Below are 14,373 nucleotides of genomic sequence, written 5' to 3'. Positions count from 1 at the left end.
AAGTATATATGGAGGTAACTGTACATTTATTAAACAGTGGTCGATATATATTCAATGAATACTTTCAAATAATATACTGTAATTTAAAAATGGGAGTAATTGATAAAAAAAGGATAAATTAAGATTACTTTACATTTCCTCTACAAGATCTCTAAAATATTGCTATTTGTGCATAAATTATATGGTTCCATACAAAGGCCCTTATTCTGGTTGGTGCGGTCGAGCCGCATATGCGGCTCCGACCGCACCAGACGAATCCCCGCCCACCCTACGGATCGCCACGGCCGTCCGTACACGGACGGCTGGCGATCCGCATAAAAATGGTGGAGGCTACGCCTCCACCATGGTGGGAGCTGCCCCCTGCATTCGATGGTCGTCGACCATCGAAGGCAGGTCCGCACGCCGCGGCAGCTCCCGCAAGCTGAGACCACACGGACAATCGTCCGTGTGGTAGCTTGTATGGGGGCTGAAAGCTGACATCCGGCGACGTCAGCTTTCCGCCCCCATGAGTTGCGTCATGCCCTCATTAGCATGCGTACGCCCCGCGTTTGCATGGGAACGCCCATGAAACGCGGGGCGTACACATAGGGAAATGAGGGCATGATGCCTCTCACGCCCCTATACGCCCCCTTTGCGGCGGACGAAATACGTCTGCGGCGAAGGGGGCTGCACATGCGCAGATTGACCTCTGCGCATGTGCAGAGTAAAAACATCGGCGGTACGGCCGCACGCGGGCCGTACCGATCCGATTAGAATAAGGGCCAAAGCTTGATGTAGAGTTTGCTCTGCAGTAGAAAGGAAAAATGTTCTCGAACATGAGGATAATTCTTTAGAAAAGAAAAATAGGACTAAGATCAATATACTGTAGATTCAGAAGACAGTTGAGTAGTGCGGAGACCAAAACCAAGACAAGACATATGTAGTAAAAGTCATTAATATTGAAGATCATCAATCCCCAAGATGGATTCTAATGAGATTATATGCACCTCTAAGGTTCAGCTGGATGACAACTATTGTTCCTTTGATTTGAAGAAAGTTCAATGATAAGGGGGAAAAAGAATAATGATTCTTAACAGTTATTGAGCAGAAGTACATGGCCAAAGACCACCATCTTCTTTCTTGGCTTTCTGGAAGCAAGAGAAGGTAAACTCTTCTTTTGGGTTGATTGGATGCAAATCTATGGGTCAATTCCATTCATGATAAAGAGGTAGTACCTCAGCTTATTTTTTGGCTTTTTTTTATTAAAGATATCTTGGAATCTCTGTTACTGTGGAGAAATGCCTAGGGTAAAATTACTCTGAGGAGAGGAGTAGTCAGGTATGATCTCTTCGAAACACTGTCCAAAATAAGCCAGAATGCATGAGAAGATCAGTGACATGTTCTAATCTAAATGAGAGTGCATGTAACTCTAGCACACAGATGAAGTTGAGGTCAACAGTCAATAGGTCAACATGAAAATGGATCGACATGCACATTGACATGTCAATGGTCGACATGCGTTTTTCACAATTCATTCCAATTTTTTTGACCTTACAAGCTTCACCAGGCCCTAAACGGGGCGACCAAAGTAAGTCATGCGAAGGTACGTGGTACACTAGTTGGGGGGTCTTCAAAAAACTGTCCAAAGTAAGCCAGAATGCATGAGAAGATTGGTGGCATGTTCCAATCTAAATGAGTTGATGTGTCCAGTGCACCTACGTGTCAACATTGACACCAAAGAAATTAGCAAAAATCATTCCAACCCTGTCATGTGTGAACTTTTTGCTTGTCAAAACTTTTGTTAATGTTGCCCTAGTGAATGTCAACATAGACATAGTCTATGAACCATAAGGTCCATACACACTGGGCGACTATGCCCAGCGTGTATGGACAGCGATGATGACAATCACCGCTGCTGGGAAACCCGCTCAGTGAATACACACTGAGCGGCTTTCCCCCTGCCCGGCGCTGACAGAGGGGGGAGGACGGCGCTGCGTAGCACAGAGCTATGCAAAGCCGTCCTCAACGCCGCTCATCTGTTGGTATTACCAGCAGATGAGCGGCTTTCCTGGCGATGATGCGGGAGCGCGCAGCAGCGCTTACCGCTGGGGCATACAAACTGGGAGGCTTTGAGCTGAAAGCCGCTCAAACAGGCTGTTTTGAGGGGTTTTCAGCTCAAAGTCGCCCAGTCTGTATGGGCCTATAGAGTGACAGGGGGTGGCAAATGACCATTGCAGCGATCATTTGGGGGAAGGAGGCGCCCCCCCCCTCCCCTCACACACGTGCTACAACCTTAAAAATGGGTGGAATGCATCTGGCTTGGCAGTTAGGCTGTGCCGCCAGGGGGCAGCCGGTGGTGTGTGAACGCATCCCTTTATAGTGAAGTGCTCACACTTTTGCGATGCACTTGCAAAATATTGCCTACACTGTTCAATTCTTATTTGTGCCATTACATGTCTCCTTCCACGTGCTACCAAGTCTGCTTTATCTATGTCATTACTACTGCCAGAGCCATATTCTTGTGGGAAAACCTTCACTGATATTGCCAGAGTATCTGAAGAGCTGCTATACATTGAGTAACAGTACAGAATTTGAGAAAGCAGTGCATGGATGCTTTATCTGGTTATATAGGAGAATTGGATGGGTAGAAAATATATAAGAATTATAGGCCTGTGGGTTAGTACCACAGCTGTTCTCCTACACCTATTTCCGTCTCGGTATGGAAGTAGCACAATAAAACTATATTGTTTTTACAAATATTTATAGATTTTTTTTGTATACTTTCTAGCAAAGCTTCTTTCCGTGTGGACCATCCTTGCATGCACAGAGGCTTCCTGAATTGGCCACGTGAATACCCTAACAGACACAATCGGTGTCCAGCTGTGCATTGCTCAAGTGCCACGTGACATTACTTCTTGCTTGGACCAGCTTACATGGCACACGTCAAATCTAAAGGAAACGTTGTGTCCATGTCCCTTGTAACCTGTCCTTACTGCGGCTTCTTATGCTAAGCACTGAATGCACATTAAGAAATACAGATTTCAAAATACTTTTACTACTTTATTTTTGTCTACTTGTAATTTCAAAACGGGAATTTTGTTGGCAAAAAGCAGTTTGTGTGTTCACTGTAAATATGTTCGCTAATTTTAGAAGTTATCAATGCTAGAGAAGGCCATACGTCTTCTTAAACAAACACGTGAAAGTGCCATACGTGTTCATTTTATTTGTAAAATGTAAAAAAAAAAATCCCTTCTGCTCACATATTACGACAGGTTTCCTATAAACGTATCCAAACTGGAGCAATTGGGTACATCTGCCTTTTGGCAGAAGCGCTGTTTACTTCCTCTTGTGTGGAATTATAATAGAGCGCAGCACATTTCTGTCTGTTTTTCCCAGCTTAAAATGTAAGAGCCCATATGGGACGTCATATTATACTTGTGGAGCAAAATACACAAATTTTACACTACCTACACTATTTGTTTTAGTATTTAAATACATATTCCATTTAAAAAAACAAAAACAAAAAAACCCCACAGAAAACGGTATTATGTCGTATTTTGTAAGTTTGAAAGAATATTGAATATCAAATGCTACGCACCTGCACTCTACTAATTTGGTAGGACATTGAACAGTCTAGAGGAGGAAACGTTCTCTGACCTGGTTATACGAATTCGATATGAAATCCCGACAGGGTCAAAATCCCGAATGGGTCAAAATACCGACAAGGACAAAATCCCGACATGGTCAAAATCCCAACATTTAAAATCCAGACAGTGAAAAAACCCATATCGACCTCGCGACCTGTCGACCGAAAGTCATGTTGACTTTCACCTGTACATTCTATATGTTGGTATTTTGACCTTGTCGGTATTTTGACTGCATCCCGGTTATACTAACAAAGTTGACAAAGTCTCCACAAACAGACTTCCCCTGAAATGTTCCTTTTTGAGACTGTAGGGCAGGTATGTGGAACCTTTGGCCCTCCAGCTGTTGTTAAACTACGCATCCCAGCATTCCATGCAGCAGTTTTAGCAGGGTCAAATAGCAAAGCTGTAGTAGAGCATGTTTGGATGTGTAGTTCAACAGCTGGGAGGGCCAAAGGTTCCCCATTTCTACTGTAGGGCATATTAGGGGGATCTAAGAAATCTGTAGTAAATCATTTTAGGGTCTGGCTATGTTCATAGGCAGGTCTGAAAGCGTCCACTCTCTGAATATGAATGGATGGCAAGCAGAATGTTAGTGTGACTATGTGGATGCTCTCAGGCATATGCTACACACATGCACCCCACTATTTCTGCACCTCAAAGAGGTTTCTCATTATTATCATCGGCTTTAACACCTACTCCATGCTATGTGCAAGAGATATGACTGAATTAGGTGTGTCCTTGGAGTATGTTCTTCTCAGGAAATGGATCCCGTACACACAGTGCGATATTGGCTAACGGACAATTTTGACTAAGCAATTTTGGCTAGATGCATTGGAGATTCTGGCTAGATGCACTGGAGATTTTGACTAAGCGATTTTGTGTAAGTAATGATAGTCTATGATCTAGTCAAATTGCCTTGCCTGCACAGTCTATCTATGCTAAGCAATCTCTGCTAGACAATATTGACTGAGCAGGAGAAAAACTGGGAGATGTTGGCTACACTTCTAGGGGATTTTGACTATCTATTCAAAATCTACTGCCATAATCTCTCCTTGTATAATATTCTGGCCACACTCAAACAAAATGGTTTTATTGTGTGTCTGTACACCCAGTGGCCACTGGGTGCATGTATACGTCCATATCATGTATGAGAGAAATGTCTGAGACACGTCTGACCCAGGGATAGCCTGGAGATACTCAAAGATCTGTTTGCAACCTTTGGCGCATGTGCAGTTTGGTGAAAGTTGCCGGATGTAGCCGCATTCGGTCCTGCGTGTGACTCAGAATCAGGCCCATAGTAGTTATCTCACTTCTAATTTCATCCAAAGCTAAACATTTAGCTTTAAATGGGAAGAACCACAAACAAAACAAAAAAACTATTGCATGAAATATACACACACACACACACACACACCAATCTGCCAGAATAATAAAACCACTGAGAGGTCATGTAAATTATATTGATTATCATGTTACAAAGGCATCTGTCAAGGGAGAATAATATTATGCAATAATTCAAAAGCAACCTGCGCCCTTAGTGGGGTATTCAATGTTGGGTCACGGCTGTCAAGCTGGCCCGTCAGCCGTGACCCAGTCCCGTTCTCGGTCCACTGGACCGAGAATTTGCAGGCAGGATTCAAAGTCCCACCTGCTGCAAGACAAGAAGGGGGCGTGGCCACAAGCTGCAGCCGGGAGCTCGTCAATTCCCGGCCGTTCTCGGCAGAACGAGCCTGACTGCTTGTGAAGTCGGACTTGTTCTGCCAAGATCCCCTGTTCACTATTGTCGGGGAAGACAGCATTGAATAGGGACCTGCAGCCATCTCCCCCGTCGGGAGATGGCTGCGGGAGATTGAATATCCCCCTTAGAGCGCAGCTCAGTCCACACTCAGGAGTGGAATATATTAGTCAGCAAGTAAATACTCAGTGGTTTATCTTGAATAGAACTCCCATCTTAGTAAATAAACCCCTCAGTTCTGGAAGTTGATATGTTGGAACTTGGAAAAATGGGCGTGTAAAGATATGAGTGACAAATGCTAAGTTGTGATGGCTAAACACCTGGGATCACAGCAACTACAAAATGGCTACCTACATTGTCAGACTGGAGCATGAAGAGCCCAATAGGGGAAGGCAGCGTTATGGGTCCATGGTGAAAGAGTTTGGCCATTCACCACGTAATCTTAGGCAACTTAATATAGAACAGATATCCTGCAGACAACAAGTGTACAATACAGGTAGGTGAGACTCCACACTGATCTCGTCCACAGAAGATTACATTTAGGTGTCTGATTTATTTATTAGCCAACATTTAAAGATAATTTGCTCTTTTGAAGTAATAACTTTTACATTTCTTGGTTGGTGGTGCTCCCAAGAGTCATAGATAAGCATTTAAGGGAGAGCAAGGAAAGAAGACTCTCTTTGCTGGGGAATGGGATCATTGGATAGACATACATTAGGTCTCCAAGCATTAGCTCGACCACTGAAGGTCGACATGCATGAAGCTCGACAGGTCATTAGGTTAACACAAGCATTAGCTCGACATGGGGACTGTCGACAGTCAAAGGTCGACATGGGGATTTTAAAAAATGTGTCCCGAATGGCGACATAGTCGACATGGGCACTAAAAAAGTGCACCGCGCCCCCTCGCATGGCTCGCTACACTCGGGACACTATTTTATTCTGCCACCATGCCCTAGTGCAGTGGTTCCCAAACTTTTTTGAATCACGGCACCCTAGAGCATCAAAATGTTTTCAAGGCACCCCTAGGCCAAATGCTTCTTATTGAAAAATTCAGAAAAAAAATATTAAATGAAGTACATTGTGTTTATATGTCACAGTTATCTGATGAGGGTCAGGATTTGCTTCTGTTTGTCCACATATATTATGACTGGCTGCCACCAGCACTGGTTTTGCCTGGTACATTTACCATAAATCATATAAATTGATCCTGGTCCACCAACCCAAGGCACCCCTGCAAGTGTCCTGAGGCACCCCATGGTGCCTAGGCACACAGTTTGGGAACCAGGGCATCAAATACCGCCTTTAGGCACCTTTTGACTGTCGACCTAATGCTTGTGTCGACCTAATGACCTGTCGACCTGCAGTCATGTCAACCTTCATGCATGTCGTCCTAATGCTTGGTGGCCTAGTGGCTGTTTCCCCTCCCGGGCACTCTTTGATAATTCGTTTTATTATTAACCATGACATTTTTATCGATATACAGTATATCAAAATCACCGCTGTTGTCTGTGTCTTCAAACTTCCTATTCTAAATCATTTACCGCAGTTTTGACAAAAACCATAATGCAACATAACATATTGATACCATTAAGGGCATCCTACATACACATGGTGGCACGCTATAAGATATGAGGGGGGAAATGTACACAGCCAATCCAGGTACAAACGGGATCGTATATATAGGACCTGTATAATCGGATATATATATGACCTGTATATACAAATGGAGAATACAACAACTTTACAAAGCTGTTGTATTCTCCTCATTCGTATTTTCCGATGTCCTATCCATTTGTATTTGGCGGGAATACATACAAAGTGGCAGCATCACACGGATCAGTCAGATTCGTGCAATGTTACCCTGTGTAAAAAAGAAAAGGCGTATAACCAGCCCCAGGCTCATTGAACCGGTCCTGGTTTTAGAGATTCAGGGGGACAAATAAGTAAAGTTCTCCAGCATTTCTAAAACCAGCACCAAGCTCATGGGCCGGTCCTGGTTCCCAAAATATGAGGACTTAGGAACAGTCCACTTCCAGTTGCTGTAATACAGGTCATTAAAGACTATGGGGGATATTCTCTAAGAATCTCCGCCCCCCTTCGCCGCCCATCGCATATTTAATTATCGCATATGTTGTAACATATGCGATAATTAAGGCAAAGGACAGCTCTTGCGTTAAGAGCTGTCCTTTGCGGTGAGAGTCGCCGGGTCCCAGCAGGTCCCGGCGGCTCCCCCCTCCCTCCCACACCCGGCGCTGCTGCTGCTGCGCCGGGCTCTCCTCCTCCCTGCACCCGGAAGAGGATCGGTGCAGGGAGGAGGTCACAGGTCCGGGCAGCACAGCTCTGTGCTGCCCGGACACAGGTGGGGGGGAGGGGGCGATGCGGGGCGGCGGGGGGTTGGCGCGGGGCGGCGGAGGGTTGCGGTAGAAGCCCATTGGCTTCTATGGGGCATCGCCAGATTTTTCTGGCGATGCCCCCCGCCGCGGTAACCCGGCGGGGGATGCTTACAGCATCCCAAAATGCGGTAAAAACCCCGATAACGGGGGGTTTTACTGCATTTTTCACTTAGAGAATCTCCCCCATATTTGAATTTGTATAAATTTACTGTAACAAAACCGACTGCCTTTATTTCCCAACATACTGTAGCCCTGCATGGGATGTGGATTAACCTCCCAGTGGTCAGGACGCTGGCATTCAATATAACAATGTTGGCATCCTGACTGCCCTCAGAGTACCAGTGCCTCACCCCTTGGTGAATATGCGGGTGGGTTAGGATCAGGCTGGGGGTTTAGTCACTGATGTGGAGACTAATGCTGCCCATACACTTGTGAGATATTGTATACAATCCTTCGATTTCGACCTCATCTTGCTGAGAAATCTAATCATTGTATGCACAAAATGTGTACCATTCGAAGCGATGCGCAGCCACGCCGCTGGAATGTCGTGTCTCACAGTCTTATGTGCTGCACATAATATTTCTCGAATTGTATGTGCGGTCGAATGCTGTTTTCCGCGCATGCAATTTTTCTAAACGGGACGTGCGATTCTTGAAGAGTTCTGGTCACTTCCTGGACCCTTTTCTTTTTTTATCGAACGGTGCATTCGATAAATCGCATGATCAAATGCAAAATCGAATGCACTAAAATGCTTTTTTCATGCGATTTATCGAATGCTGAGCTTCAAGGGAAATCGTACCCAAGATCGCATTGAATGCAGTCGCACAAGTGTATGGGCAGCATTAGGTCAAAAGGTGCAGTGAGGGGTTGGATAGGGTTAGACAGAACGGAGGGGGGTTAGGTTTAGGCACCAAGAAGGGTAATCACTAGCAGGGACGGTTAGGGACAGGCTGCAGGGGAGAGGTTACAGTTAGGATGCTACTAGGGAGGGTTATACTGACCGCCGGCGTCCTGCTTACTGGTCATCCTGCACTACCCGGACCCTTTGCTGATATACAGACAGGTCTAGCTATACAACTTAAGCTGCATACACACTGAGAGATTTACAGAGGCCCAGTGATTTTCTCTTGTGGCTAACCACTTTCCACAAGGAAAACACTGTGGAAAGTGGTTCAGATGGCTGCGATCAGAGACAATGCGGGGGCGCACATCAGCACTCTTCGCCCGACCGTGATTTTGAGCTCAAAGTAGCTCAAAATGCCAAAGTGAGCTACTTTGAGCTCAAACTCACCTAGTGTGTATGGGCCTTTAGATTTTTGCTGGAAATACAAAATATAATACAAATAGGTCTAGAAAACATTTTTGGTGACAGAAGAGGGGAAAGGGCCACTAAGGCCCACAAAAGTCAGCTGAAGTTTAAAAATGACTTTATGAAGTAAAAAAAAAAAAATGCAGAGGTTGATCCACGACAGCAACGGACATCTCTGCACTTACAAGCGCATCTAAATGGCGCCTCAGGGAAGACTATAAACATTAAGAGGACGACTTCTGGAAATAATCCGTAATGAGATTTGTAACCTTATCCTTCATAATTAGCATGGTTTAATGCAGTGTATTCCATTTAGAGGCAGGTGGAAACCATGAAAGCAATTGATAGGAAAACTGAGATAACCGCTGATAAGTGCAAGTGACACAGACCAATACCCTGTAGCCATTTCCTGTTCTCCGTTCTAATGAGTCTTTTAAACCAAGTCCTAATGTTTGTACTTAATACATAAAATATCACTTTATATTATATACCCAATTGTGCTGGGCTGCTTGGTAGAAAAACACAGGAGTCTGTGTCTGAAAAGCTTTTTTTCTGAGCGCTATATAACAGGAGACGTACTGTGCACATAGGGTGGCCAATCCTGGGATTGGAAAGGGGGGAGGGATCCTGAGATTTCACCATAAAATTGTTGGGATTTCAATTTTTGGGATTAGACTGCGCATGCGTGGTCTAATGCCGGGCAGTGTCTGAGCAGGTGCTCAGACACTGCCCGGCATTAGACCACGCGTGCGGCTCTGCGTAACTTGATGAGGTTATGGGGGGGAATCTTAGAATGCATACCCAATATACATGAGGTGCTATCATGCTGGGACTTGTAGTTCTGCAAAGAAAAACATGTGGTGCAGATGCACACTCCATATTATTAATCAATCAATCAATAACAGAGGTTCTTGGTATATCAATTGGCCAATAAATATTTGCCCACCAACCAGCTTCACGGTAACCTCATTTCTGGTGGGTCCCTAATACTAAGTTTGGATCTGGGGCGCGGAACCCCAAAAAGGCCAGCATAAGCAAGTCACCCCAGGGCAGCACACAAGTGAAAAAACTAAGCTAGAAGTGTGTTAAGAAAGTAGCAGAAGCTAGAGGTTAAAATGTGTAGTGCTAGAAAGTATAATATTAGTGAAAATTGAATAGTGCTAAATAAATGTTAGGGTGTGCCACCCCGAAACCTGAAGGTTGGGACTCCTTCAACTTAGAGTAGCACCCTGCCCACCTGATCTGAATATTATTTCACCAGCTTGGTCCCTGGTAGCCACAGACTGCAAACTGTAGGCACAATGAAGGTAAGACCTAAAAATTGACACTTATTGCTAGTCTTGGGGATGGATTTGGGGCGCGGCTCCCCTCGGGTTGGTGTAACCGAGTTGCTTTCGGGGTGGCACACACTAACATTTATTTAGCACTATTTAATTTTCACTAATATTATACTTTCTAGCACTACACATTTTAACCTCTAGCTTCTGCTACTTTCTTATTAACACACTTCTAGCTTAGTTTTTTCACTTGTGTGCTGCCCTGGGGTGACTTGCTTATGCTGGCCCTTTTGGGGTTCCGCACCCCAGATCCAAACTTAGTATTAGGGACCCACCAGAAATGAGGTTACCGTGAAGCTGGTTGGTGGGCAAATATTTCTTGGCCAATTGATATACCAAGAACCTCTGTTATTGATTGATTGATTGATTGATTAATAACTTAATGAGGTCAAAGGTCTCACTGCACAGGCCGCTACCCTATACTGATGCTGCACCACCGCACCGCTGCTGCACGCCCCACTCCCGGCTGCACCGCCCGCACATGTAAGTAAATGTGCGGCGCAGCCAGTGTGGGGGGGTGGGGTGGGCATTTTTATTTTTATTAGGGAGGCAAATTCCAGGATCCCACGAATCTCAGCACCTAACTTCCATCTTACAAGCTAAGTTTGAAAATCTGCCCCTAACGCAAGGTACACATAAGGATGACCAGTAATTTTGCCGATGGTTGGGAAGAATTCCCTTCGCCCTGGACCATGCAAGGTTGCCGCTATACACTACAACATCTTGTTGCATCCTTCATTACAACGCACTGCATCACACACACAATGGTGTATATTTACTAAAGTTTTTTTTTATAGATTTTAAATTCATGAAAAACATTCTTAATTGATGTCGATCTTCCAAGGCTAAAACACAAACCTAATAAGAGATGATTTCTTATATTAATTTTTAAATGTTAGTAAATGTGTGTTGTAGCCTTGGAAGCCCAACATCGATTAATACCGATTTTAATTGATCCGAAATGGGTATAATTACTAAAGGTCAATTTTGAACAATTTGAATCCAATATCTCCTGGTTGGCTGTGCCAGAAGATGTTGGATTCGACCAGCGGGACCAGCACAAGTTGATATCGCTCTAGCGTGTACCCAGCCTAAAGGCCCATACACACTGGGCGACGTTGAGCTGAAAGCCCAGTGTGTATGCCCCGGCAATGAGCGCTGCTGCGTGCTCCCGCATCATCGCCGGGAAAGCCGCTCATCTGCTGGTAATACCAGCAGATGAGCGGCATTGAGGATGGCTTTGCAACGCCGTCCTCCCCCCTCCATCGGCACCGGGCAGGGGGAAAGCTGCTCAGTGTGTATGCACTGAGCGGCTTTCCCCGCAGCGATGATTGACATCATCGCTGTCCATACACGCTGGGCATAGTCGCCCAGTGTGTATGGCCCTTAAGGCTGATGAAGACATTTTATTTTTTATTCTTCATAAAAGCACCAGTCTACATTACCATTTGATGCTGACCATTGGCATGAGAACAACATTATGACCTGTTAATCTTCGGAGGCCCGAAACTGGATCAAAAGTGACCCCAAACAAAGATATTTATATAGATACTGAATAATGTGAAGAAAATTGATAATGTTTGTATTTTACTTTTAGACGCTTAGCAATGATATTTTAAATTTAGATCGACAAAATCATAACCCAGTTAATTTTTGGAATTAGATCAATCTGATCCCATTTGGAGATGCTGTGTCATGACTTGCACTGTTGGGAATATTATTTCTTTCTCTAGGTCTTTCAGTTAGCGCCGGTAGCAAAAAGGAAGGATCAGTTGCGCCACAAGGGGGGCTGTCTGGACCGCTCCCCCCAATGCAGCAGATTGGGATTGCCATGTGGCTCACACTCCAAAAATTGCGATCTGTGATTTTGCATCGTCTGTTGAACCAGGTCCTGTATATGGACTTGCACCTACGCTCACCATACACTTTTTTTTTGTTTGTTTCTATTGGGTCATTTTCTTTTTCTACTTTTGTGGTTCCACTGTAATTGGAGTTCTCTGTGCTTAGGGAGTACATCGCAAACAGCGCAACGTGACCTGTATACCATTATTTCAGGGCTGTAGAGACCAAGGGGCCCATTTATTAAGGATCGCATTGCAGAGTATTACCACGCAGGATCGCATTGTAATATGCGATCCTATCTCGGGGATGTATCATCCTGCATATGCTCCGAAAGAAGCCCGTCCCTGCGATGCGCTCAGTTGGGCTCTGGGGGGTTTGTACATGCGCAGTTATTGCTAAACTTCCCCGGCAGTAGTGCGGTCTGTAGCCCATAGGCTATAATGGGCTACCGCCCTCAGAGTGGCAGTAGCCAAGAGACCCAAAGCGATGCTGCCCAATGTTGATACATTGGGCAGCTTCACATCCCCTATGAGGGCTGCGGCCAACAGCAGATTCCTCTGTCCTGCGGCCCCTCCTGATACATTCAGGTGATACTTAATATTTAGCCACAAATATGAAATGATAAATGAGCCCCCAAGGCATAAAAGTGAGCGGAAGAAGATTATCCTGGACACTACTTACAGACTTCAGAGACCTGCTTATTATTCTCCTTCATATTCCCCCATTAGCTTTAGCAAAGATGAGACCATATGAACTTTGCACCATTAGCATCTTTAACACCAGAGACTCCATATTATATCCTGTGCCGCCTGTAAGCGTCTGTTAATGAGCAGCATTACTGGTAATCGTTTCTACAATGGCATGCACAGCCTAATTAACCCCTTCTGAGCTCAGCCTTGCAGCCCAATGTACACTGCGGTATTCGGTGGATACTAAATAGGTCGACCACTGTTAGTCGGCACATGGAAACGGTCAACATGGTGTAGGTTGACATTGACAAAAAGTTCAACACAAGCAAAAAGGTCAACATATCAATGGTCGACACAGAAAAATGGCATGGCGAGCACAGCAAGCCAAGCGAGGGGACGCAGTACACGAAAATGGTGTCTATGCCGACATAGACACCAAAAACGTGGAAACCTCATGTCAAACTTTTTTTGTGTCAACCTATTGCCTGTCGACTACTCATGGTCGTCCTATTGATTGTTGATATAGACACAGAGTTGCACCCCCCTAGTTAGTAGCTATGTACTACATCAACATAGCTGGCATTGCACAATAATCCATACTTTATTTTTGTACTACAGAACCTGGCATGCAACTTGAAATGCCATCCAGCAAACCATCTACCCTAGGTGCCATTGGCATAGCAAACCCTCCATTGCTCACCTGTATGCCAGGCTCATGCACTCGAACAGCCGGGTAAGAGTGGGGTCAATGCTGCCGGCTGGGGCAATGTCCGGCCTCTCTGGCTCCTTACCCCTGTGCCTGTCATCGTTATGCGGAGAGGAGACCATAAAGTGCCCGCTGTGAATGACCTGCTGCTGTTGCTGTTGGAGCCGGGGTCGGAGCCCCTCGCTGTCAGAGTCCGAGTCTGTGACCGCAGCGGCCCCCGGGAGCGGTGTATAGGCGCAGCCTGCCATGGTGCTGCCAGCTGCTGCCGTGAGGAAGTGACAGCGTGGGACAGCGCGGTGAGAGCCCTCTGCAGCCACGCACCAATAGGATCAGGAGAGAGGACAGTCCAATTACATAACTCACCAATCACTGATAACAGAAGCTGCAGGTATCTGCATAACCACGAACCTTATGCTGTCAGGGAACGCCCCCATGTGTCATAAAGTGCCAGGAAGGTGAGTGCTCTTGTGTGTACTTAGTTAGCACTTCCAACCCCAGGTATCTATAGGGTGGAATCCCAGAAGTACCTGCAGCGTGTATGAAGTATAACATGTGAGAATTTGTATACAGATCAGGGCACTGGGGAAAGTTTATTGCTGAATCCTTCATTGTGTGAGCACATGAGATGTCTTTCATGTATATTATAACCTATAAAAAGTTAATGTAGCTATTTAAATGTCTACTGCAGTAAAGTGAATGTAAAACACTGCAAGACACAGAGTGGCATAACTATA

General features: G+C 45.2%; 1 protein-coding gene across 2 annotated transcripts in view; it reads right to left on the bottom strand.

Moving 5' to 3' along the window:
• Window positions 1-13,946, bottom strand: part of MLXIPL (MLX interacting protein like) — a 120,547-nt gene extending 106,601 nt beyond the window's left edge. Inside the window, exon 1 of one of the 2 annotated variants that reach the window (XR_014470293.1) lies at window positions 13,634-13,946. Coding sequence is in view for 1 of the 2 variants with exons in the window: in XM_083172079.1 (XP_083028205.1) it covers window positions 13,634-13,887 (254 nt within the window). In the remaining variant the exon portion in view is untranslated. The remainder of the gene's footprint in view (window positions 1-13,633) is intronic. The other variant, XM_083172079.1, reaches the window with a different exon arrangement.
• Between the last annotated feature and the right edge of the window lie 427 nt (window positions 13,947-14,373).

This window comes from Crinia signifera, chromosome 2, assembly GCF_055691185.1.
Source record: "Crinia signifera chromosome 2, ASM5569118v1, whole genome shotgun sequence".
Classification (NCBI taxonomy): Eukaryota; Metazoa; Chordata; class Amphibia; order Anura; family Myobatrachidae; genus Crinia; species Crinia signifera.
Note: the sequence above shows the minus strand (reverse complement) of the source record. Positions and strands in the feature narration are given on the sequence as shown.